At 41.3% G+C, this 27,743-nt stretch overlaps 1 protein-coding gene across 6 annotated transcripts in view; it reads right to left on the bottom strand.

The window, feature by feature from the left end:
- Positions 1-27,743, bottom strand: part of DGKA (diacylglycerol kinase alpha) — a 92,446-nt gene that overhangs the window by 30,364 nt on the left and 34,339 nt on the right. For 3 of the 6 annotated variants that reach the window (XM_087888769.1, XM_034412586.3, XM_060688822.2), the window contains exons 2-8: positions 7,664-7,759; positions 6,896-6,972; positions 4,102-4,231; positions 3,816-3,896; positions 2,971-3,020; positions 1,841-1,915; positions 525-644 (exon numbers count right to left, since the gene is read on the bottom strand). In XM_087888769.1, coding sequence (XP_087744895.1) covers positions 525-644; positions 1,841-1,915; positions 2,971-3,020; positions 3,816-3,896; positions 4,102-4,231; positions 6,896-6,972; positions 7,664-7,759 — 629 coding nt within the window. Of the gene's footprint in view, positions 1-524; positions 645-1,840; positions 1,916-2,970; positions 3,021-3,815; positions 3,897-4,101; positions 4,232-6,895; positions 6,973-7,663; positions 7,760-7,882; positions 8,279-20,098; positions 20,223-27,743 lie in introns of those variants that run through there. The other 3 variants (XM_034412584.3, XM_087888768.1, XM_034412582.3) reach the window with 3 other exon arrangements.

Raw genomic sequence — 27,743 nt, 5'->3', positions numbered from 1 at the left:
ATGGAGCTGGAGAGAGCAGCAGCATTGCAAACAGCCCTCAACTACGGAATCGACATTCCTCTAAGAGCTTTAACTCCGTGGCCCCTACTAATTTAGGACAAGGCTGACATAGCAGAACAGTGGCATGCCAGAACACCCCCAGGCACACAGAGAAATGGTTAATTCCTTGTTTGTTGTCTTTAGAAAAAGGGAAACAAGGGGAGAAACATATTAAGTAAAAGTGCTGCTTGTGACTCAGTTCTCTGGATGATTCTGAACTATTTTTTTTTTAAAAAAAATGTTTAATTTGATTCACCCCGGGATAGAACAGAATGGGAGGTAGGAGCAGCATCGCTGGAAGGCACCTAGAGGTGAGAATTTTCCAGCCAGACCAGCAGTCCTTCTCTAGTGTCATGATGGGAAGGGGCAGGAAAGGCAAAGAAATCAACCAATTATCACATGTCGGACGAGGAAAATCAAAAGCCACTTTCAACAGTAAGTTAGAAGAACCAAGGCAAAACGAGGCCTTTGTCCTCTGCACTTACCGCCTCCAGTCCAAGTAGCACCAGGAGGGGGACGGTGGTGGCACCACCGCGGAGCCATTCGGAGAGAGACACAGTACCGCTGCTGTCATAATCAATTTCACGCATCATCTCCTGTAGGATCTGAGCGGGGGGGAAAGGAGAGCCTTAGGAGGGAGCCATTTCAGTGCTTGTTCCAGTCCATTTGTCCCAAACTGATGTGCAACCCTCATTTTTAGGAGGAACATTTCAAGACAGCTTGTCTTTCTTTGTCAAAGAGGCACCCAACGAGCTACAATTATCTACAGCATAAGGCAGGGACCGCTCTTTCTTCATGCACAGCACTGAATTGGTTCCTCATCCCCAGGTCTTTATTTATGCAAATCTTTAAAAAAAATAGATCTGTTAAACAAAGTGAAAAGAAACCCAAAGTTAAGATAATGCTGTATCTAAAATAGAACTAATCATGTGCCTCCAGATTTAGGACAAGCTATCCTTCGCCATAAATAATTCAGACAATAATTTGGGATATAGAAATGTGATAGATACATATACAAAAAGTATAATGATCCATCATGCCTATCCAGTATCCCCCAGCCTTCTGTACACATATCTGAATGGCAACAACTATTGAGCAGAAACATGGAATAAGAGTTTTTTTTTTCCTAAGCATTCCATTTCTTGCAAAAAAACAAAAACTGACAAAAACAACAATCACCCTTCCCACAAATCCAGAAAACTCTAAACCTCTTTCATCTCTTAATAGAAGCAAAAAAGGAAATCACAATTCTATTAGGTAAATCCCATTAACTAAATACTGATTCTGTATACAAAAGTCATATCCGGCTTTATCTCATTTAGCTGTAGATTTCCTTCCCTTCCAACTGTCTCCTAATCTTTCCTCCTTAATGCACACAATATGAGCTCTTTCCCTTTTTGGTGTTATAGCAAAAATTGTTGTTAATAGCAACCCTGGTGTCAGGCTCCAAAAACTAAGAAAGACATGCTGAGTTTCCTTTATTGTTCCACACCTATACACAGAAAACTTGCCAAACTAAAGCAACAACTTGCGTTGTTAAAGATATATCTTGAGAACTCCTAGGGCGGAACTGACTTGATCCTCTTCCTCCCAACCAATCTATCTAAATCTTGCTGTCTCTTAGTCCTCTGGAATGCACGCCCTCCCTCCTGGGAATCCAGACTACGTTCCACCGCACCCAGTTCTAGAGCCCAACATAGACACCTTCATTCTGGAGCCAACAGAGCCCATCATGGTGATTATACGTTGGAGGTAGATGGGGAAGGGATAGATGAAGCAACTGAAGGAATTCCACACTTACTGGTTTAAGCTCAGTGACATCCCAGTCCAGATATTCAGCTACGCGCATCATCTGCGTGATGATCCGATCTACCTCCTAGAGAGAAGAAGACAATTTAGGACCAGAATTAAATTCCAGTGGTTCATATGGAAGGGCCAGCATGCATGCATTTGCCAGTCTGGCACCTCTTATTGTGTTAGACCAGAGTCTTCAAACTTGGCAGCTTTAAGACTTGTGGACTTCAACTCCCAGAATTCTCCAGGCAAATTCTGGGAGTTGAAGTCCACAAGTCATAAAGCTGCCAATTTTGGGGACCCCTGTGTTAGAGCATGGGTCCCCAGAGTTCCTAACAAGGGATGTCCTTGGTATTGTAGCCAAATATATAAAAAGGAAGAGTACTGTTGATGAAGACTGACCTAGAGGGATAAGTTTAGAACTCAGATGAAAGCAGGTGTCCCCAATTTTTATCAGAAAACAGAAAATGAGTCAGACAAAAGCAATATATCCTAGCCTGTTGAAAATGAGATATTTTGCTTTTCCCAGGAGATGCAGTGATGGGGGCTGTTTAATTAGAAGAGAGCAAATTTCTTCTCCCTCCCAAAGGCTCCATGGGATGTGGTCTCCAGAGTACCTTCAAAGTTTTTACCAAAATATCATTTATAATATGAAAGGAGGGGAAACCTCATTCCAAAAACATCTAAGAGTTTCTTCTAGCTGCATTTAATTAACTTGATTTAAGGGTGATTACATTTATACTTAGATTAAATCAAACCAAATTTAATTTTTGTTGTGGCCTCACCACAGCCCTTGGAGCACACTGCTGAAAAGCCCTGTGTGGTCCTTGAACCAAAAAAAGATGGTACCTTTCGGTGCTAAACCAACAGGAACCAACAAAAATCAGATTGATATATACTAGCACAGGAGGCTGTCAGCTATATTACAGTGGGATGCATTACTTTATAAAGATTTGTATGAAAAGATTTGGTGTCAAAATATTTGGGCCTTCTCTGCCACAAAAAGCTGAACACAGTGATGTGTGTGTATATGTGTTGTGTGGATAAACCAATTTTTCTGTCTGAAGTGGAGGAAACAAGAACAGGGAGACTCGATTCCAAAACTCTATAATCTTCTAATGGACTCATGCTACTTACTGAATTGTCAAGAAGGCCGTTTCCATCTTTGTCATAAAGCTTGAAGGTGACTGTGGGAGGAAAAATGGAAATCAAAAATAGCAGCTTCTAAACGAGGGATCACCAAATACACAAGTCTCTGCCTTCACCCTCTTGCTCCAGGCCTCTTCCCTCAGGAATACTATTTCATCAAGGCTTTTCATTTGACCTTACTTCAGGAAGGCAAAGCATATTACTAAAGCAGGCTTCTTCAGTTTGAGAGCAAGATCAATTTCTTTTGCAGAAACCCAGCATAAATCCCCAAATGTTTTAAAATGTCAGTTTTCAGAAAGTATTTCAAAAGACTTCTACAAATTTAAAATATCATAGGCATTCTTGTGTTGATAAAACTGTATGAGCTTAAGATTGATGCCAGCAGAAGAATTATAATTATCCTACACAAATGGGAGGTGAACATGACTACCCAGAACATACTAAAGAACGCTACCCTTCTGCATATCCAGCCAATTAAATCCTCTTTCATAGTAGAGTGAGTAAAAATTAATCAAAATTATATATACCTATGATAATATATTTGGCGGATGATTCTTGAGAGATGAAAATCATATTTATGTGTGAAGGAGGAAGGGAGGGAGGAAGGAAGGAAGGAAGGAAGGAAGGAAGGAAGGAAGGAAGGAAGGAAGGAAGGAAGGAAGGAAGGAAGGAAGGAAGGAAAGAGATATTTTAAAGACAGCAAGTTGGTTCTCTGTCCTGAAGAATTACCAAAATCAGATTTTCCCAGTCAAAATGTGCCTCCGTCAAAAATCAAGCTCTGAACTGAGACCTTTGGCTGCTATTCTGCTCTCTTGATCCTTTGCAGTACTCACATTCCAGTTTGTCTTCGGGCCTCCCACCTTCTAGCAGCGAGAAGTAACAAGAGACGTCATTGACGCAAACAAAACCACTGGCTGAAAAGCAGAGAGAAACACTGGGTTAAGTAATCCTTCATCCGCAAAACTGCTAGATATTCCGGCTGCCTAACCCAACCCTCATCAAAGAGCTCCTCACTATAAATTGGATGGAGAGGGCAGAAATGATGCAAACCCACCCTCTTCCCCAAACCCTCAGAGAAGGTCAATATTTTATGTGAGGCAGTTTGCCAAGACGACATACCTGGCTCTTTTGTGGTTTGTCCTGCCGTGGTCTGGAAAGACATGAAGAGGTGACAGCAAAGTTCAACCGAGATCTCCTCTGCTTCCAAGTAAGTTTTCAGGAAGAGCTTGAAGCCTTCAAAGTCTATTAACTGAGAACAGCATTATCAGAGAAATAAGCCAAAGCCAAAGAGGAATCACAGCTACTGGCATTCCCTATTGATTGTGCCAAAAAGTGGAGCTTTGACTCAGCTAATAATGTGTCACTTCAGTGCTAGATATATTACTGCATGCAGGGAATGGTAAAAATGTTATTTCTCATTTTAATGGGAAACAGGATGGCTGCTCCCCATTGTTTGGTTGCTACTGGAACTAATGAAATTGTGATTAATGGACCCAGAAAAAAATCACTGCATATACTTCAGACAAGAAGAACATGTGGAGTGAAGGGGGTAAGAATGGGGAGGGCAGGTTTAGGTAAGCCCTAGTGGAGCTGTTGAATGTCAGAATAGAGGAAGGGAGGCTGGAGTCAGTTTTAGGATATATGTCACCTTATGTGTCCCTATGCGAACAAAAGGATGGCGTTTAAAGATAACAAAATAAATCAGTAAAATTGCCAAAAGGGATTTTGGGGGGGGGGGGGGTCACAAATCCGTATCTCACATTTTGGTTAAAAAGCTACTTCACTGCAGATGAAATTGCAAGAATCACACACAGAGGCTGGAAGGAGGACCTGAGTGGCTGCCACATGACTAACTTTTGTACTTCTGAACGTGTTCAGTTTACACAAAGGAACGGGAGAAATGTCAGATCTGAGAATAATGTAATGTAGTTGGAGGATTCACCAACATCTCAGAAGGCAAGAATAAACCCTCAAATAATTGTCAGAACAGAAAGCCAAACACCAAGGCCACATTCTGGGTGACGGGGAGAGGAAAAACAGCACACCAAGATAAATAGTAGAAAAAATAAATTTAATTAATGAACAAAAAGAAGAGCCAGAAGCGCAACCAAGCTGCAGTATTAAATACTTGGGTGTAATTCCAAAACAACCGGAGCACCACTTGAACATTATTGGCATTGACAAATTCAACATCAGTCAATTGCAAAAGGCACCTTTACTTAAACCAGCTTACGTCCTGCAATGATACCTCTAATGCCATCAAACATCCACATCTGCCTCACCCAGACCCTTGGGAAGACTCAGTCGGTGGATAAAAATGCCAAATCTAGTCTCAACATCGGGCTGACTGTGCGATGAGCCATAAAATAACAGTAATACTTTAGACTGTACTTGAAGTTATGCTTTCGGTTCTGGGCAAGAAACATTTTGAAAGGATGTAGGACAGGAGCTAGACAATGCAGTGCTTTCCAAATGTTTTGGCCTATAACAACTTCTAGCTATTGGTCATGCAGGCTAGAGCTGAATCCAAAATATTTGAAAGTCACCATGTTGCCTACCACTGATACACAACGAAAGTGGCTCAGAGGATGGCAACAAAGACACTTGGGAGTGCAGAAAATAAGGAAGAAAGATGAAAGGAGATGATTATTTATAGCTGATGAAGAGAAGACCAAGAAGAGGATATGAAAGCCCCTCAGGTAAGAGTTATCATACAACAGTGGGTAAAGGGTTGTTCTCTGCTTCTTCAAGGAGTAGAACCAGATCTAGATTACAAAATGTCATAATCTTTAGAGGTTTAGATTTACATGTTACAAATGAAACAATTACTTGGGATGGAAGGGGGGGGGGGGTTTCTTGTCTGCTGGAAATCCTCAATCAGAATCTGACTGATATCTTTGGGCTCCAGCACTGGATTTCTTGCTCGGAATTGGGGATTGGACTACAAAGCACTCGCTGTCATTCAATGACTCTGTCTTCACAGCACAGCTGATCCAGTTAGTATGTCGCTTCCATATGCCATCAGCAGACCATGTGGAATAGTTGGGTCAGGCAGCAACCGTGTTACAGCATCCCCCACTCCCAACTGCTTACAAGGGAGGTTGGAATACGAGCATTTCTCTTCCCACTTCCTGCAATTTTTTATTTTCCTCCAAGAGGGAGATAGTCATGGGTTGGGTAATTTGAAGATTGTGCTACCCTGGATAGGCTCTATACAGCCACATTCTACCTTGTTTGTTTCTGCTTCTTGTTCTCATGCACAACACTCCCCCGCCCCCCCCGCCCCGCCCCCAGTGTGACCAAAGACTAGTTGAAGCCAAAATAGCTAAACAGATAAACCATCTCTCTAAATGCTGTTCCATTTTCATGGGTCTCTCTAGGACAGTGTTTCTCAACCTTGGTAGCTTGAAGATGGGTGGACTTCAACTCCCAGAATCCCCCAGCCAGCAGCACTGGCTGGGGGATTCTGGAAGTTGAAGTCCACCCATCTTCAAGCTTCCAAGGTTGAGAAACACTGCTCTAGGACATCATCTTGATCACCAACACTGATCATTAACCTTTACAAAGTGTGGTTATGACATGGCAGAGTGAATTGATAGAGGACTGGTTGAGTTGCAAATAAGATCAGGTCTCTTTGAAGCTAAATCTAACACACTCTGGGTCACACAGCTGAGTTTTAGAGTTTACACAACACTTTTACTGCCCTCCAGGACATCCCATGATGCAACTAAGCATCATGGAAAGCCAGAATTTAGGTGTGAAAGACAGAAGACACCCAAAACGGTACATAAGTTTGGAAAAATGTTGTACTGATTTGCAGAGTCGCCTTGCCGGTAAACACTTAAGGCAACTATACAACCTAACAAGGCAAAAGATGGAGATATTTGCAGGAAAGGAAGAGGAAGATACTCACATCCTCTTGCCGATGCTGAGACAATGTACCCTCTCCATAAAATTCCTTCAGCACATCCTGCACTTTCTTGCTGCTATCTGTGGAGCAAGGAACAATGAAGACTGACAACGGGAAAAAAAAGTGTAGGAATTCTGATACAATTCATGCTATAACCGGGAAATGTGTCAGGCATGACATTTGTATTGGCCAACAGTTAGAACTCTTTGAATTCTGCCCTAAGTCTCAAAGTGATTTGAACTCGGAGGGTTGCAATGAGGCATCCAATCCAGCTGATGCAAATTAAAACCATTCTTAACCTGGAGTGTTAAAACATGAGGTATCTAACTTGTAGAATGAATGGGTGGCCCAAGAATTTAAATTCAAGATAAGCCAAAGTTAAAGAGTATCTTGTTTAGCAGATTCCTCAAAAACAAAGACTATCCCTTCCTTGATATTTGTCTCTGGACGCTCAACTGATTTGTACATACCACATGAGATATCAAGCTAATGCTACTGAGTTTGGGGGGGAGGGAGTGGAGGGAGGGAACAGATGGACATGGGGTAGCACAAAAGAATTATCCTATGAGCCTTCCTGGGACCGGCACAGAAATGGCTGCTTTTCTTTTCTCAATGCTCAAGTAAACCAGATTTAAGTTCTAAGGAGTTGGTATGACCTCTGATTTTAGAGAGGAAGTTCTAGCTTTAACAGGTCCTGCCTGTCCATGCCTCTATTCCTATCAGGGGCTAAGAGAAGACTATTGGTACAAGGGGAGAAAGAAAAGGACTCACAGTCAATATACTTCTGCAGCTGAGTGAACTCCTCTGGGCTGAGGGTGGCCCACTCCTTGCCGTCAGACATGATGCTGTTCTTGCTCCAATTTATGTCTGCAAACAGAATAGTCAGGAGATGTCGTTAGACAGCAGGGGACGAAGATGAAACGGGCAGAGAAGATGCTCTCTGGGCACACAATCTCTCTCTCTCTCTCTCCCCCTCGGTAGTCTCCTCACATTCTCCGGACTGATCCGCTGAGCCAGCACATTCTTCCCTGGCACAATTGGCTTCCGGAGCAGCAACCGGGAATTTGGCCATGGCACAGGCAGCCCCTGGAGAGGCAAGATTCCAGCTGCACAAGCTGAGAAAGAGAGACGTACCGCCGGTGGATTTAACTCCTGGAGAAACGCAGAGATGCCAAAGGCTTTGCTCCTGATGCAGGTGGAATCCCAAATGAAGCCAAGCCAAGCAAAAAGAAGCCGGCGGCATTGGGGCATCACCCAAAGGAGGAAACATGTTGCACAGCAGCTTTTTAATCTGGACAAGCTCACACATTCAGCCTGTTAAAGGGACAGTCCCCAATTACCTGCATAGGTGGGCGAGCAGCTGGCAGAGCAATTGCTACACCTTTTGCCCCAGGGCAAGCCCATTTTTCAGAGACCCCTGCAGGGCTGGGAAAGATAGAGGGATCCAGAGGACAGGCAATAGGTAGTCAACGAGATCATCCAAATCGAAGGTGGAAGGAAAAGCAGTTTGGGATGTGATTGGGATCAATTTAGCAATTTATACCAGTCTGCTGCAGAGAGTGCCGAGTTTGATCCCATTAAAATTTAATGGAGGTTTTGAGTGTTATTGGCGGAAATGCCACACATTTTACAGAGATACAATCCTGGCAGTGAGTGCAGGGAAGATTTGCAGGAAGCTGTTGGAGGGGGCATGTTTTGGCAGCTCACTTAAAGGAGAAAACTGCTATCAACTGAGTACAACTGAGAACATGTCATAATCCGGCATCCTCAACCTGATGCCCATAGACACCAGCGAGCCTGAAACATTCTCACTTCTCCATCCCAAGTACAGGTAGTCCTTGATTTGCAACCATTCATTGGGTGACCATTCAAAGTTACAACGGCACTGGAAAAAACGACTTAGGACCAGTTTTCACACTTTTGACGGTTGCAGAATCCCTGTGGTCATGTGATTAAAATTCAGAAGCTAGGTATCTGGCATGTATTTATGATGGTTGCAGTGTCCCTGGGTCATATGATCCCCTTTTGCAGCCAGCAAAGTCAATGGGGAAGTCAGATTCACTTAACAAACATAACATACCAACTACAATGATTCACTAAGCAATTGTTGCAAGAAAGATTATAAAATGGGGCAAAACTCACTTAACAACCGATGGAAAACGGGCTCAAATGGGATTGTAAATTGAGAACTATCTGTAAAATGCTCATCCTGGTCTTTTAAAAATCCTTTTAGTTTTAAATTTTTATTGATCAGTTAATTTGTGAGGACAGAATGCCACAAAGTAGAACCACAGCTTCCAGTGCCATCTTTATTAACAAGAATGTTTCTGGATCCTGCCTCTTTAAAATACATTAAAACTGTTGTTAGCCACTGAATTTCTTATCTGTGAGTTCCACAGATCTCATCTCAAAGGTTAGGGTTAACATATGTGCCTCTATTTTTTCTCTCTTTCTCTCTTTCCACATCGTACAACCACAATTGGGACTGAAACTTACATTGCTTAGCAAGCCAGTCATTAAATGAGTAATGCATAATTTCACAACTTTTTATGCCATGGTTATTAAGTGACTCACATGTACATTAAGCAAATCATGCTTCTGCCATTGACTTTGCTTGGGAGAAGTTGGCAGGGAAGATTGCAAATGGAGATCATATGACCTGGTTGCCAAGCACCCAAATTTTGATCACACGACCACAGGGATGCTGCAAAGGTTGTAAGTGTGAGGACTGGTTGTAAGTCACTTTTTTCAGTGCTGTCATAATTTCAAGCAGTCACTAAACAAGTAGTTGTAAGTTAAGGACTACCTGTATATATTTTATACACATATGTACATGATCTACGGCAGGGGTGGGCAACTGTGGCCCTTTTACAACCTGTGGACTGCAACTCCCAGAATTCTTGAGACAGCCAAGCTGGCTCAGGAATTCTGGGAGTTGAAGTCCACAGGTCATAAAGGGGCCATATTTGCCCACCCCTGATCTACGGTAAGATGAGAAAAGAAGGAACGAAGAAACCAGAAACAAAAAGCATTCTTCCCATCCCATTACATAAAAACAGGAAGACATCAGCCTGGGTGAAGAAATCAGACTGAAATATCATAGGCAATCATGAATTTCATTTCATAATGACAACCTCTATATCTAGGCCAGGGTTGGGCAATTATGGCAACTTTATGACATGTGAATGGCTGGCTCAGGAATTCTGGGAGTTGAAGTCCACAGGTCGTAAAGTTGCCATAGTTTGCCCATCTCGATCTAGGTAGATGCAGTAGATCTCCCCAACAATGTCAGCAATCCATAAGTTTTTGAATGGTAAAGATGAAGATGGCTTATCAAGTGTCTTTAGATGCCATAAACAAAATCTTGAAGAACTTGGCTCACCAGCTAACTGGGAGCCAGTGTATGTTTCAGGACATACATAATATGTATAGCTCAAGTGCTCAGCTCAGCAACTTGGCCATTGCCATTTTTCTCCAGCTCCACCCTCCAACCAAGCACAAGGGAAGTCCCACACAGAGTGTCCTACAGTAATTGTAGTCTAAAGCGATAAATGTAAGAACATTGCTAGACCATCCCAGAAAGATCACTGTTGATATATAACCTAAAGTTGGCAATAGGAACTCCTGGCTATAGAGTTCCCTTAGGATTCCAATGACAGCAGTGGGGCAGGAAACAGTGATAGGGTCCTTTAGACCTTCAGATTCAAAGGGGAGCTCCCATAGGTATCATCAGCACAGGGCCCATACTACTCTCTGAGGTTGCCCTTGAAAGTAGAAGCAAAGTATGGACACAGACCCTGAGTCCATATCTTATGAAGACAGTCCACAGAGAAACTGTGCCAATGGTATCAAAAGCTATAACATCAAGCAAAATCAGGAGTCATACACCCTTTGCCTTTTTCACATGCATCAGGCTGATAATTTTCCAAGCCAGGTTGTAAAAAGATCAAGACAGCAGTTTAAACTCAGGAATACTGGCAATTGGGTGGAAGCCACTTACACAAACAGTATTTACAATAAGGCAATATTTGATCAAATCTTTTGCCTTTAGAGAGAGCCTCTTCTAGACTGGACAGATTTTTAATGCTGGAGGTACCACTTCCTCACAAAATAATGCATTCACCACTTTCTGGATCCACTTAGCTAACCTCCCTCACCTAGTCTGAGTAAATCAAGATCAGCAGGAGTTAAAAAGCATGTGGTAAACCAGAGAATTAAAACTATCGCGTCCACCATCTGAGGCTTCATAAACTAAAAGCGATTCCACACAATTAGACCAAATGGCATGCTGCACACTGTGACCTGCATTAAAAGCATCCTTTATTGGCACAAAAAATGGTTCACAAATCTGTCACATCAATTCTTTGAGAGCTGCAACATTGGGCTTTCTAGAACGGATGACAATAAATCTTTCGCGGCCCTAAAGGATCCTACTGAATAGATGCAGGTAGTCCTCGACTTACAACCGGTTGCTTAGCAACCATTCAAAGTTACAACCTGCCTGAAAAAGGGACTTACAACCCAGATCTGAAGTTCTCACGGTCGGCCTCCAGTCATGTGACCGCACTTGGCAACGTGACCACATTTATGTGACCATGTTTTATGGCAGTTTTGATGAAACCTGGCACTTCAGGCTTTCATCAAAACTGAGGCCACAGTGGGTTCATACAAATGCAGCGTTCGTTTAATGACTGCAATAAAAAAAACTTTGTAAAATGAGGTTGGTCATGTGACCTGGCCATTTTATGACAATCATTTAAGGCAGGCTCCATTAGAGTTGTTATGTCGAGTACTACCTGTAGTTGAGGATGCAATAAGACACTTCAAAGTAAGCCTTCTCTGCAGTCTTTAGTACTGAAGGTATATCCAATTGGCCTCAATGTGCATTTATTCATTCAATATTTTACCACTTGTGCTCAAAATGACTCCTGGCCTGCTTTATTCCCCTGGGGCTCTCTCCAGGGTACCTGGAGAGCCAGTTTGATTTAGTGGTTAAGGAACCAGGAGACCATGAGTTCTAGTCCTGCCTTAAGCATGAAAAAACAGCTGGATGACTTTGGGTCAGTCCCTCTCTCTCTCAGCCCAAACCACCTCACAGGGTGGTTGTTGTGAAGAAAATAGGAGACGGAAGGAGTATTAGGTACGTTCACGGCCTTGATTTATTTATAACCAATAATAAAAATGGGATTAAAATGAAATAAATTAAAAATAAGAACAAGAAGAAGTCCAGGATCCTCGGCTCCAAAGTGAAGGATTCTTTCAGTTGCTTACAGGTAGCCCTCCACTTACAAAGTTCACTTAGGGACTGTTCAAAGTTACAATGGCAGTGAAAAAAGTGACTTACGACCATTTTTCACACTTACGACCGTTGCGGCATTCCCATGGCCATGTGATCAATATTAAGATGCTTGGCAGCTGGCTCGTATTTATGACAGTTGCAGTGTCCCCGGGGGTGATGTGATCAGCTTCTGACAAGTAAAGTCAATGGGGAAGCCGGACTTAACTTAACAACTGTGTTATTAACTTAACATCTGCAGTGAATCATTTATCGACTATGGCAAGCAAAGTCATAAAATGGGGCAAAACTCACTTAAGAACTGTCTTGCTTAGCAACAGAGATTTTGGGCTCAATTGTGGTCATGAGTCGAAGGCTACCCATATTCTGTTTCCCTATTCCACAGGTCAATAAAGATCATTTACCTCAGCTTCTGGACAATTCCCCACAGCGCCTAAGAGTCCATTACTTTCCCTATCTCCTGGGGATCTTACCATCCTCATGAACCACACCCATACAGGGCCTGCTTTTCATACCTCACCATTTCCCCATAGTGCCATCAATGTCAAAGCTTTTCCTCCTTCTTCTTTTCTTTTTGCTTTCCAGTCATTGTAACTTTTTCCAGCTGTCTCTCCTAAGAGCCAAATTAGTCCTTTTAAAGTTATTTCCTGTTCTGCCATGCCCTTTATAAAAATTAAAGAAACTGTTTGGGCCATTTCACTTAGATAGTTAGAAAAACGAGGAAATAAATGAAGCATGCTATATTCCAAGACCATCAACAATTATGTCATTTTAACTACGTAAATTAAAAAACTTCATTCAAATTTGTGGTAGTAATAATAAACAGTAATAAATGCACCATCTATGAGCCCAGATGGCACTTTAACCATGATGAGATAGCATCAAGCAGTTCACCGCAGCTAATTGCTGGCCAAGTACACTACGTGTGTACATAAGCAAGGAGGCAAGGGGCTCTGTGAACATTCAGTCTCCTCAATGGGGAAGTACAGGTAGTTCTCAACTTATAAATGCAATTAAGCCCTAAATTTCTATTACTAAGCAAGACAATTGTTGAATTTTGCCCATTTTACGGCCACAGTTGTTAATTGAGTGTCTGGTTGTAAGTCAAGGACAACCCTGTAAAACAGTGGTGAAATTCAAATTTTTTTACTACCGGTTCTGAGGGAGTGGCTTGGTGGGCGTGGCAGGGGAAATCCATTCCCACCCCACTCCTGAGGGAAGGATATTGCAAAATCTCCATTCCCACCCCTCTCCTGGGGGAAAGATATTGCAAAATCTCCATTCCCACCCCACTCCTGGGGGAAGGATATTGCACCACTCCTGGGGGAAGGATATTGCAAAATCTCCATTCCCACCCCACTCTGGGGCCAGCCAAAGGTGGCATTTGCCGTTTCTCTGAACTACTCAAAATTTCCACTACCAGTTCTCCAGAACCTGTCAGAACCTGCTGAATTTCAATCCTGTTGTAAATGTTCTTACAGAAATGGATGTTTCAATGCAAGGAGGAAATAAACCTGGTTTCCTGAAGTATTTTGCCCCTCACAACTTGCTATGTTGTCTTGTAACTTGTGTGTGTGTGTGTGTGTGTGTGTGTGTGTGTGTGTGTGTGTGTGTGTGTCTAATAGCACAGGGGTCTCCAACCTTGGCAACTTTAAGACTTGTGGGCTTCAGCTTCAACTTAACTCCTTTAAGTCCACAAGTCTTAAAGTTGCCAAGGTTGGAGACCCCTGTAATAGCAGATGTCTAGTGGTGAAGACATTAGGCTACAAACTTCAAGATGGTCAGTTCTACAAGTAGATCTCAACTTGCAATCATTTGTTTAGTGACCATTCAAAGTTACAACAACACTGAAAAAAGTGACTTATGACCAGTTTTCACACTTACAGCATCCCCATGGTCAGATGATAAAAATTCAACCACTTGGCAGTTGGCATGTATTTATGACAGTTGAACTGTCCAGGGGTCATGGGATCACCATTTGTAACCTTCCCAGCTGGTTTCCAACAAGCAAAGTCAATGGGGGAAGCCAGATTTCCTTAAAGCCACATGATTCACATAACAATTCAGTGATTCATTTAGCAACGGTGGCAAAAAAAACTGTGGCAAAAAAGGTTGTAAAATGGGGTGCAAGTTATTTACCAACTCTCTTGCTTAGCAACAGAAATTTGTGGTCGTACATTGAGGACTACCTATAGTTCCATTTAAGGCATGAAAACCAGCTGGGTAAATTTGAGGCAGTCATTCTCTCTTACCCCAGCCCAACCCATCTCACAGATTTGTTAGGGTGGAGAAAATAGGAGGAAGGAAGGAATATTAGATATGTTTGTGACCTTGAATGCTATAAAAATGAATAAAAAGAAAGAGGGGAAAAATCTGTGCACAAGACTTGATTGTGAGATACACTGCAAATATATACCCTGTTTCCCCCAAAATAAGACATCTCCTGATAATAAGCCCAATCGGGCTTTTGCTGATAATAAGCCCAATTGGGCTTTTGAGCGCATAGCAATAAGGCCAACCGCTTATTTCAGGGTTCAAAAAAATATAAGACAGGGTCTTATTTTTGGGGAAACATGGTACTGACTGGTAGAGACCAAGCCTTTTCCCCCTTGCATCCATCTAGACACTAAGGACTTTGACTTATATACCTTATATACAGAGCAAGCCTTGTAACACTGAGATACACTCTTTCCAAAATATATAAAAAAGTATTTCTAGAATCCAAGGTAAGAAAGAATAGTGGAATCTAAAAATGAGAGTCAAAAATTATGGCTACCACAATATGCCATGCCTTATTTTCCATATGTCACGATCCAAGTGCCTTCCCTCAAATGTGGAGTCAGCACCTTGTTAGGTCAGATTTTTCCATTTCACTCCCAGGTTTGATCCAGCTGCTATTTATCATCCTTCAGTCAGGAACCTCCCAGAAGGATCTTTAATTTGTTGCTCTGACATATCCTGATCTTATTTTGCTGAGATAAAAAGGAACAACAAGTGCTCCATGTTCTCCAGTGGGTGTGCAGAAGAGGACCCTGTGCTCAAATCCATTAGTGCTAATAGGACTAATTGCAACTAGCAGCATTTAAGGGAATGGAAAAGGAAGGGGCCTCTCCAGTCCTAATAGCATTTTATGGCCCACACAGATTTTCCCCGTCCCTCCTTTTAACCCTAGCACTGCAGGTGTTAATTTTTTTCCCCTCATTTTTCTCCCACATCCCCCTTTGCTTTTCGTCTTTTCAGTCACACACCATGTTCTTGCTGCTCAGGCTCTAGAATAAGTGCAGAAAAGAGCAACAAAGATGATAAGGGGACTGGAAGCTAAATCGTATGATGAATGGCTAAGGGAACTAGGCATCCTTAGCCTCATGAAGGGAAGGCTTAAGGGGAGTGTGATAGAAGTCTTCCAATACTTGAAAGGCTGTCACAAGGAAGAGAGCCTCAATTTATTCCCCATAGCATCTAGGGCAGGACAGGAAGCAATGGGTGGAAGCTCATCAGAGGGAGATCCAACATGGACATAAGGAGAAATTTTCTGGCAGTGCAAACAATTAATCAATGGAACTGCTTGCCTCCCGGAGTTACGGGTCCTCCGTTGCTGGATGTTTTCAAGAAAAGATTGGCCAACCATTTTTCCAGGTTGGTATAAGGATTCCTAGCTTGGGCAGAGGGTTGGGCTAGAAAACTTCCAAGGTCCTTTTCAGCCCTGAGTCTATGATCAATACAAGGAGGCCAAAGAAAAGAAAAACCAAATAAGCAACCCTGTCCCACACTGGGCCTGCTAACTTTAGCGCCAACTTTGATCCTTCACTGTCTCTGTAATCCTAACCCTTTGCCAAAAAGGCAAAATACTTAAGGCAGATGTTGACATTCAGTTTCCTTCATAGGAAAGAGTGCAGAAGAGCTATAATATTGTTATGAAAGTCTGACTTCCAAACACAGTCAGGATAGGTAGCACAAGAAGCCCAACAAATACAGGCTCCAAAAGGCAACAACAGCCTTTTCCAGCCTTTATGCTATGAAGAAGCTACATTTTTTTTATTTTTTAAAAAACTCTATGCATATCATGCAGAATGCATCAAGAAATGACTACCTAGAAATTGTCTAGAAGAATAAAATGGCTAGTTCCCCTCAAACAAGCAAACAAATAAAAAGATGCTTCCAGACAAAACTTTGATTGGGCAACCGTTCTGCCTCAACCCAGAATCTTTATCAAGGGTCAAGACCACAATTCTTTCATTCATATCCCTCTTATAAATGAATTCTTTATTAAAACAGCCTACAAGCCCAAAAAAATTGATGTTCAGTTTGGTTAATTAATGCTTGCTATTGCTATTAAGTGCCAAGTATCAAATTTTGCCACCCGAGTTGCCCTTAATCTCAACAACTTTAAGAGACGTGGATGTCAACTCCCAGAATTCCCTAGCCAGCAAGAGCTGAAGGCCACACCTCTTAAAATTGCTGAGGCTGAAAGACACTGTGACTGTAGCAGCAAACTGCCTGATCTCCAAGAGAAAGAACGAACAGAAATCCATTTGGGTAATCTGGAAAGTTTGCTATGGCAGAATGGTAGAGGGCACAACAATTGTTCCGCTGTTTAGATCCATATAAAATAGACAGTATCATCAGGCATGGCCAACTGCTTTGACCACTCCACAATCCCAAGGACAGGGCTCATTTTACAAAATTGGCCTTCTTGCAGAGCAGATGGAAGGATATTAAGGGTGACTTGGGAAATGAAATCATGACGGTTAAGGAAACTCTAAGCTATTTTTCCAGCTACAGACTCAAAATTGAGAGCCTACTATTTATAGGGTAAACCTCTGGTGGTTTTCCATCACTTTCTTCCCTCACACATACACAAAACCCCTAATCATTTTAAATCGATATTTTCCGGAAAAAAGAGATTGTTTCTGAACATGTTCTTTAACATATGGATCCGAATTTTGTGCATCATAAATATTGCATTAAAAAAAAGCTTTGATTTGCAAAACAGAATTCTGAACGTTTGAGGGGCAGAAGAGAGATTAGGATATACAATATGCCAAAGACTAACCCAAGACCAGACGTCTGTGGCAAATTATACCAACCCAAGCCAATTTTATCACCCACAGCCTTGGTCACGCTTCTGGAGGCTGGTTTGAATTTCAGGAGGGGGGAAAGGCAGAGCAGGACATTTACAAGTGATTTGTTCCCCACCACCCACCCAGCCGCTCTACGCCAGTTCTAAGTATTCCCGTGTGTCTCATCACGTCCTGCCAATTCTTGCTCTTTGACAAAAAAGGAAATAAAGCAGAACATAAAAATATTTTTTTCGAGAAACATCAAGCCAGTCAACATATGGCCAGGTCAATTAAGGAAAACGTATCTATGATTTTGCCTGTTGTTTGGACCTAAAAGAGTTTAGGTTTTGACCTTAAAGAATTAAGACTCTGGAGCTTGAATTTTTCAAAAGTTGCAAAAGGGGCTGACCACCAGGACTGAAAGGAAATAAATCTCAAGGCACAGAGGCCTGTCTTAGGAGTTTTAACTTTTAGCATTGCAGGAACAGCTCCTCTTTCGCAGGCCGCAAGTCCTATTTTCTTCCCAACTGTAACCTTCTTGTCAGGACCAGAACGTAAATAAATCCATAAATTACACCCAATAGTTCATGGGCTCCAACAAAGGAAATGTTTCCCTGGCAACCAGAATAACATTGCCCAAGGTTATTGAAGCCACTAAATAACAGCGGTCTTGTTGCTGGAAACAAGTACATGGCTCTCACTGCTAAAACAATACAGTACAGCTCCATGCGGGGCCACCAATGCATTCTGGGAGCAGAAACTAAGTGGCTTCAGCCATAATTTCATGCTTTTTAAAGGCAGAGAGATCCATTGAGATAATTGAGTTAGAAACATTCCTCTTAAGTCAGAGAACTCCCTTTGGTCTCTGTAAGTGCTAAACTATGAAGCATTTGCCAATGCTGAATCCCTCAAAGACTTAATTCCCATGAGATTCGGGGGCGGCGGGGAGCAGTCTTCCACGTAGCTAGCAAGGCTAACAAGATAGGCTATTTCATAAACTCATCTATATGTGCATAACCTTTAGACAAACAAAAGGAACAAACACAGGAGAATGTTGGTGCTACAAGACAGTACATAGGATAAAGCATCTAATTTGTGAACTAGGCAGACACCAAGAAGGGGGGATTGTATGAATAGCAATCCCCAGGATTTAATACCATAAACAGCAAATCAAAGCATTGTGATCAGTCCCTGTTTCCCAGCTGGTAGTACATCAACAAAGTCAGTAACCATGCAGAGTTCCCCAGCTCATAAATGCTCTGAAACTGAAAACATTCAGAATGTAAAAAAAGTCCTGGTGAATTGGGCCTTGCCCAATACTCTCTTCTCAAAAGGGCTAGCCAGATATTTGCAAGAAAGATGTAGGAAACAAACCCCATTCAGCAATTGTGCTATTTTAATTTTTGTATGTATGGTGGAAATTTAGTTTTACAGGTAGTCCTCAACTTACAACTTACGAACATAATGGAGCCTGCCTGATTGTAAGTAACGATAAGTGATAAAATCATCATGTCAGTGGACTCATTTTTATGACCTTTTTTTTTTTTGAGCGGTCATTAAGCAAATGCCATAGTCATCAAGTAACCGCTAAGGGCGTTAAACAAATCCATGGTTCACTATGAAGTGTTTTTGCTGAAAACTGGGAGTAAACAATGATTTTTGGCAAAAAATTACAGTCATGGAGCCTCAGGATGCTGCAAAAGGTATAAATGTGGGCTGGTTGCCAAGTACCCAAAATATCATGGGGGGTAAGTACCTTTTGAGGAGGGGGGTCTGTCACAAGTGCTCACTAAGTGACCATTTGTAAGTCAAGGACTATTTTAAGTTTGTTCACCGTCCAAAGTTACTTGCTTACTTAAATCAACCAATAAAATTGATATTGAAAGGACAATTGGTATTATTACTGGATGCAACTTTGACATCTGACTTCATCCTTCAAAAATCTGTGTGATTCCTTTTAAAGCTATCCAATTTCACACCTATCATTATATCCCATCAAGGAAAAGAACGTATCTGAACCATGCACTACGACAGGAATAGGAATCTGTCAGTCAGTGGTCTTAATCTGACCCAAGACACCTTGAATAGCACCTGCCACAGCCATTTGCATTCTGTGGTTCACCATCTTTTACTTTTCCAAAGGGAAAGATGTCAGGCCCCAGAAGCAGAGCTTCACTTGTAGGTGGCCCAACTGACCCACCAACAATGGTGTCCTCTTTTACTGGCCGAAGCTGACAAAATCAATCCCTGTATGTGTATGTGCTTTTACAAGCATAACTCATTCCATTCAATGAAAAGGATGACTCTGAAGGAGGGGTTTCCCCTGCCCTCAGTCTTACTTGTTATACCCTCCAATGCACCACTACTTTGGTCAGACAATCTAAGGAGATACTTCCTTTTATTTTTCTTGAATTTCCCATTTAACTTTATCATATGATTCAGAATTCTAGAACAGCAGTCCCCAATCTTTGTGGGTTGGCTGGGGGGCGGGGGGGGGAGGAGGGGAACTGGGCTGTGTGAGCGGTGGGCTGGTGTGCATGTGTACAAGCACACAGCCCTTGTGTGAATGGCGGGCTGATGCACATGCACGCTGGTTGATTTGTGTACCATGCACACATACACAGCTTGGCTTGCGCAAGCAGTAGGCCAGTGCGCACGAGCGCAAGTGCCCACCAGCCTGCCGCTCACACAAATTGAGTTGTGCACACTCTGGCCAGCCAGTCATGTGGCCCAATTCTGAATAGGCCACGGCCCGATAGTGGGCCGCGGCCTGGGGGTTGGGAACCCCTGTTCTAGCACGCTTGTTCACTGCTTTTCTAAGATAAAAAGCACTAGATAAGCTTTTCTTACGGAATGGATACTCCAGATCCTGAGTCATGCTGGTTGCCTTTTGAGGGATTATTTTATCCAGTTCCATAATGTTGCTTTTCAGGTTTTGTGACTCAAATGCAGCTTTCCAAATATGATGGGACTATGAAGCTGTATAAAAAAAACATTACAATGTTTACTATGTGATTTTCTTTTCTGGGTGATTCCAAACATAGAATCGGTGCAATGTTTTTCACAACATCATGGGTTGATGTTTTCATCAAAGTAACAGTCATAACTCCCAGGTGCTTTTTCCGGAGTCAATCAACACAAGCACTTTTATCTTGACACTGTAATATACAGTAGTCATTCACAAGGCTTTTATACTTTTCCCAACCCAACTCATCCAGCAATGTTTTACCACAACCCCTTTTGTAACAATTCCTTGAGCAATTGTCTCTTCTATGCTACCAAGAAAAATGTATGTCAGTCTTGTAATATTATAGCATTGACTAATGGAGAGGGATTCAACATTTAGCTTCATAATTGTTTGATAGGAGCACAACCGAATCAGATGTGTCTTCTTTGGATGATACAGAACAGCTGGATGCTACTAAGAGGGAGGAAAATAAAAAAAGAAGGGGGAAAATTCCTCCACCTACTGTATTATGATTGCAGGCAACAAAAGATTACTTTCAGCAGGAAGGTTTAATAGAAAGGTATATATTGCACCACCTTCAACCTTTATGTCTTGTTAACACTGTTAGCCTTTGTTCTTCAGATCCTTCTCTGAAAATATCAGTTCAAGTATTCACTTATTTATTTAAAACATTCGTATAATACAGATAGTTCTTGACTTACGATCACAATTGGGCTCAGAATTTCCATTGCTAAGGAAAACAGTTGTCAGTCATGCCCAATTTTATGTTACAGTTGTTAAGTGAATCACTGCAATTAATAAGTGAATCATGTGGTCATTAAAACAATCCAGCTTCCCCCATTGACTTTGCTTGCCAAAAGCCAGCTGGGAAGGTCTCAAACAACAGTTGCATCAGTAGTGGGTTTCAAATCCCGTCGCTACCGTTTTGCTCAGGGACATGCGTGCGGTCATGCATGCGCGTGACGCTTCTGCACATGTGCAGAGATGTGTGGGCGGAGCCTCCTGCTGCCGCTACCAGTTTGCTTGATCCGGGGCAAACCGGTAGCAACCCATCACTGAATTGCATGACCCTGTGATGCTGTAAATACATGCTGGTTGCCAAATGCTCGAATTTTGATCATGTGACCATGGGGATGCTGCAATGGATGTTAAATGCAAGGACTTGATTGCAAGTCACTTTTTTCAGTGCTATTGTAACATTGCAAGTTGAGGAGTATCTTGTACCACATGCATTTGAAGTAGTAGAAAACCCCAGCCGTTTGTGTTTCAGCTCAGAAGCTAAGCAGAGTCTAGGCCTGGCTAGTATTAGATGTGAGCCTTATGAGGAATATTAGAGCAATATCCTAGCCTGGAAAAGGAGCTCTAACCTGACAACCACTTCTGTTCAATTGCCAAGAAAACCGCACTCCTGTGACCATACAGACACCCAAAGTCAAGCTCAACTTGAGTGAATCTTTATCCTTACCTGCAAAACTTTTCAGAACAGAACAAATTTTATTAAAGTCCGTGACTACTGCAAAAGAAAAAAAAGTCAAAATATCCTTGCACATATAAAACGGGTAATTCTAAGATAGCGTAACAAATTATAAACTATAAAGCCTATAAAAGCTTTATAAACTATAAAATTTAATTAACCTAGTTTATGAAACCTACCAAATCTGTTACCTATATAACTTATCTGCTTTATTTGCTACATTGTAAAACATTGTAGGATGCATAGGATAGTAAGTAAAAAGAAATGGAAGTAAATTTTTTAATGGCATACAATATTAAAGTGGGATAAAATAGGGAATTTTGCTTTGCTAAATCTTATGCAGAGGTGGGTTTCAGCAGGTTCTGACCAGTTCTGGAGAACCAGTAGTGGAAATTTTGAGTAGTTTGGAGAACCGGTAGTAAAAATTCTGACTGTCTCATCTATTCTCTGCCTCCCAAGTCCCAGCTGATTGGGAGGAAATGGGGATTTTGCAATAACCTTCCCCTGGATTGGGGAGTGAATGTCGATTTTACAGTATCCTTCCCCTGCCACATCCACCAAGCCATGCCCACCAAGCCACACCCACAGAACTGGTAGTAAAAATTTTTGAAACCTACCACTGGTCTTATGTGCTATCTTTTCCATAAGTCAGTTATGCTTTTGTATGGCTTTAGAGCAGAATTTTGCAACTTTTTAAACCATTAGGGTTGCATCCTTCAGCAACAGGTAAAATTGTGCGGACTGCCCTTTCAAGTTTTTAATAAATGAAAGTTATCCTTAGTTATCTAGTGTTGGGAGAAATATCCATTTGGTTCAGTTCCAAGCCGGGAGAAAGGCTCTGGAGAAAAAATGGAGGCTGCCAAAGTTTTTATTTCTTTCTCATGCTAAATTGTTTATGAAAGTATTATTGCATCAGCCACAAATGAAAAAGCTTGGAATTTTTCTTTCTGCTAATTTAGGGGCATGAATATCCAAGTTTTTACTAGTGAGTTTATTTATTAATTTATCAAATTTGTTTGCTGCCCATTTCTCTTTGAAGTGATAGCTTAAGCAACATTAAATTTATGTAGAGTATTAAAAAAATATGTGGAGCCAATATACAATCTTGCTTCACACATACACCTCAAAACAATCTTAATTTAGCTAGAAAGGTCTCCTGGTGACTGCACATCATTTGTAAACCCATTTTCTCATATAACATATAAGAAATGGGAGGTGCCTTACTCTCAAGGAGTTACTTAAAATTATCCCTAACCTATTTCTTCAAATCAGGTCAAATGCTCCTCAAAAATCAACAAGCTCATCATGTAATTTAGAACATAGCTGTGCATATTTCAGTAATTGTTAACATCAGGAGTGATTGTTGATGTAACCCCCTGGAATCCTGCTTGTTCATGATCAATACTGTTCTCAATAGCCCAGGTATTCAATTTTATCCATAGATACCAGTGGTGGGTTCCACCCGGTTCGGTCCGGTTCGGCCGAGCCGGTAGTGGTGACGATATGATGTCACCGAACCAGTTCTCCCCTCCGCCCTCCCAACCCCCCAATTATTCTTACCTTTTATTTGGTCCCACCCCCAATCTATTGCTGCCTCCTGAGTCCCAGCTGATGACTAGAGGGAAAAAAACTGTTTAAACTCTTGCCGCGGGGCTTCAAAGGGCCGTCCTACAGCTGATCAATGTTAAAAGCAAACAAATGAGTCGGGTCGTAAGTGCGAGGACTGGTCGTAAGTGCAAGGACCTTCCAGAAATGACTCTGACCAGCTAGCCATGCCCACCTAGTCACATGACCTCTAAGCCACACCCACAAAATAAGCCACGCCCACAGAACCGGTAGTAAAAAAATTTAGAACCCACCCCTGATAGATATCATACAGATAACTTACTAATTATACTTAAAAGGCTAATGGAGAGCTATAGTTGGCCGGATTATTTGCATCACCTTTGTAAGCAGAGTATTTCAGGGTCAAAGTGTTCTAATCTGTAAGCAATTTGTTCCAAAGTCAGATAGACTGTTCCAACCGTAGAAGCTTATTGGAAACGGTCCAACCTTGAAACAGGCCATTCTAACCTCTACTTGGCAGTCACAGCGTCCCATTTTAAGGTCAGACCACTTCTAGAGAATTTGGAATAGCCATTTTGATGTCAGGCGGCGTCTGGTGAGATCAGAGCAAACAGGACTGGAACATTTTGACATTAAAACATCTGCATACCTCTATTTGCCAAATATCCTCTCAGATTTTTTTTTTAACCTTCCCTCTAATCTTTTCAAAACTTTTTATATGTCCTTATCATCCAAGAAACCAATTGTCTCACTAGATAATGTTCTGCTTCTGGTGTATTTTTCTTATTCTTGATTGCAGTATTGGTCAATTTATTTCCCAATTTATTTATTGGTAAATTTATTTATCTACAGTAATTTAGCTCCACTAATATTTATCATGTATTTATGATAATATTTATGATAATATTTATCATTCCACTATATATGTGGAATCCAATCTATATGTGTGTGTGTGTGCACTATATAAATCCATTATCTGAGAGTGAGGTGGGCATTACCGAGAGTGGGGGGAGGGAAAGGGAGCGAGCGAGGGAGGGAGGATAGATAAATAAAATATCAAATATTTTAGGTTAAGGTGCTGGCCTAGAAACCAGGAAACTGTGAGTTCTAGTCCTTTCCTGGCCACGAAAGTCAACTGAATGACTGAGGCATTCATTCCTTCTCAGCCCAACTCACCTTACAGGGTGGTTGTTATGGGCCAAATAGGAGAAGGAAGGAATATTATGTGTGTTTGCCACCTTGACCTATTTATAAAAATAGTAAAGGCTGGATATAAATAAACAAATATAAAATATATGCTCCTCTAAAAAGCTTGTAATTTATTTGCATTCTGTAGTGCAAGTGTGAGTTGAGATGGGATGAAACATGGAAGGATAGTACGTTGCAGCTGCTTTTCAGGGGGCACGTGAAGCAGTTTCTCCCAGATGGAAGGTTTGGAAAAATAAATCAAAAGAAGCATGCAAATAAATTGTCAGATGTAAATGCCTTATTCTCTAATGTGTAAATAGTATATGAATGGGATATCAGGGGTTAACTTATTCTTCAATTCCTAATGTATTCATGATTCACCACTCCCACTTATAGCTCCACCCATTGTATATATAAGGAGCCACCTTCACCCTTTTCCTTGCTTCTATCTGTGAATATTCAGTGAATATAGAATGCCTATTGTAAATAAAAGGAAGTATATTTAAACCTTTAACTCTTACTATTATTATTGAGTCTGATCCTGAAAATATTGCAACAAGCTGGTAGCAGAGGATGGTTAATTGACTCAATAAAAACTTAAAAATGTCTAAGAAGGATAGACCCAACACCAGGGCCTACAGCAAAGAAATGGAAACAGAACAAGAAATAATCAACGAATCCACAAACGCAATTTCAAGAGAATCCGAAGAATACACCACTGAAGACGAAGAAATAATAGACGAAAATGATGACCAGGAGAAAATCGAAATAGAGAATAACGAACTCAGGTCAGAGATATTAAAACTATTAAAAAGCCAGAAGAATGATGAAAGCCTCATCGCGAACCTCCAAGAAATGCTGAAGAACAGCGGAACAGCGAGAGAAAAAAACATCACTAATGAGAAGTCTAAAGAACCAAAAATAGTGAGTGATATGACTACAGAGAAAGTCATTAAGAAGAAGAAAAAATGTGATCCCGTGCGAAATTTTGAATGGCAGCCATCTTGGTTTCAACAGACCTCCAAGGTGAGCGAAGCAGAGCCAATCAAAATGCTCAGTTCAAAATTTCTGGCGCGAAAAACGTTATCAGACAACGAAAATGAAAAAGAAGATTCAAACTCCTCGGAAGAGTCAGAATCAGAAAGTGAAGATGACTCAACGAAATCCCAAGTAAAGTCAGCGATGAAAACGCTTTTTGCTGCATTTGGGCCAAAACTAAAAATTACCAAAAAGCCACCGAAGAAGAGAGCGAGCAAGCCGATACCTCAAGACCTGCCCGCTCCCATCCTGACTTCGAGAGCGACGACGCCCGAACCTAGAGAGCCTTGTCGATTCCGCCCTACACCACAGACCGAAGCAAGTGACAACGCCCACAAAAGAAAAAGAAGAGCAGCCGCCGTCGCCAGAACTCCCAAGGCCGAACCAGAGACCGACTCGTCTGAAGAGGAGCAGAACGAGCGAGCCGCGATGGAGAGAACCTTCCACGACGACGTCAAAGAAGAAATGGACAACGCGCATGCGCGAAACTACACAGACGGTCCGGGAAGACATGAACTGGTGAGAGAACCACGCAGACTCGTTGCGAGCATCCCCATGCCGTTTTGCAATTTTCTACACTTGCGAGACCACGGACTACCTCAGGTTGTAAGTAATGGACAAAATAATGTGGGAAACTTACCCAGTGACTTCCCAAAACTAAGGGTTGATGGCGTTAATTTGCAAGAATGGTATCAACAGCTCCAGGTTGTCTTTATGAAGGAAAACTTACTATTCTTTATCACTAGTCCCCCAAAAAGACCTTGGACTTTAAAAATAGATTGTTTACACCATAGAGCTTTTTTCTTAATAATATCTAGTGTGTCTCCTGCAATGTATCATAGCATCAAACCAAATCTGACTGTTTCAGAAATTATTCAATGCATGTTTAATTTGTTTCACAGCGACAGTGTAGCTACCACCACAAGAATGTCTAAGGATTTCTTTTCATCTAGGGTAAAACCAGGGGTTTCCATAAGTGAGCATTTAATATCTTTAAACAAAATAAGAGCTGAGCTGCACTTGAGGGGGGAGGTGATTTCAGACCAAACAATGAAAAGTGTTATTATCAACTCACTTGATTCATCATGGGATAGTTTTATGTCACATTTAGACACTATCAATCTAGGATATTTATCCATAGAAAGTCTATCCAACAAATTGATAGCAGAAGACAATTCAAGAAAAAATCGTTCTAGCAATCACACAGAACACAAACCTTTTAGGAAAGTAGCTTTCCAAGAAAAATATAATGAAACATACAAATGTCACAATTGTGGATCCAGGGAACACAATAGAAGAGATTGCCCCAAAATTTCAAAGGAAAGACATAGGTCAGAATATAGGAACAAATACAATTATAGACAGTCCTCCATAGATAGACATAGATATAGAAGCCCACCAAATTACAGAGAAAATAGAGGGGGCAGAGAAAATTCAAAGGATAGAAAATCTGGTTCACTGAATGGACTAAATAAACAAGGCAACACTAAAATACAGCAAAATGAGAACAATAATTGGCTTATTGATTCTGGAGCAACTAATCACACCACTAATAACAAAAATATATTGTCTTCATTTACAGAAGATAAATTTGTAATAAAGGTAGCTAACCAAGAAAAGGTTCAAGTATTAGGCAGAGGGAATGTAATTTTGCCTGGTCTAGGAAAAATAGAGGGGGTATTGTTAATACCTGAAATACCTCATAACATACTAAGTGCCATAAAACTAAGTAGAGATTCTGACATTAATATAGTTTTCTCAAAGGGAAAAGCGACTTTGGAGAAGAATAAAACAAATGTAGGCACTGTAATGATTAAAGGAGGCCTACCTTATCTGATAATAAAGGAAGAATGGTTGCATAACATTGATTCAAATATAGAAGATTGTATTGAGGCAGATGATGAAAACATTAGCAACAGTGACAATGATGAATGTAAAATATCTCATGGCCATACAGATGCACACGATAAAAAAAAAAACCAAAAATAGGTAAGCCAATTCATGATGAGTGTGCTCACATCTTACATAGGAAGTTAGGACATGCCAGTTTTCCTGTAGTACAAAAAATGACTGAACACGCAGAAGGTGTCAAAATAAAAAATTGTGAAAACTATTTGGAATGCTCAGTATGTAAATCTACAAAACTAAAAACTAGTCCCAGGCCAAGAAAATCTACTAGATCAACTAACAAAATTTTTGACTTAGTACACATGGACCTAGTAGGTCCATTAACCCCATCAATCACTTATAGAAAACGTTAC

This window comes from Pantherophis guttatus, chromosome 2, assembly GCF_059756535.1.
Source record: "Pantherophis guttatus breed Tessera chromosome 2, ASM5975653v1, whole genome shotgun sequence".
Taxonomy (NCBI): Eukaryota; Metazoa; Chordata; class Lepidosauria; order Squamata; family Colubridae; genus Pantherophis; species Pantherophis guttatus.
Note: the sequence above shows the minus strand (reverse complement) of the source record. Positions and strands in the feature narration are given on the sequence as shown.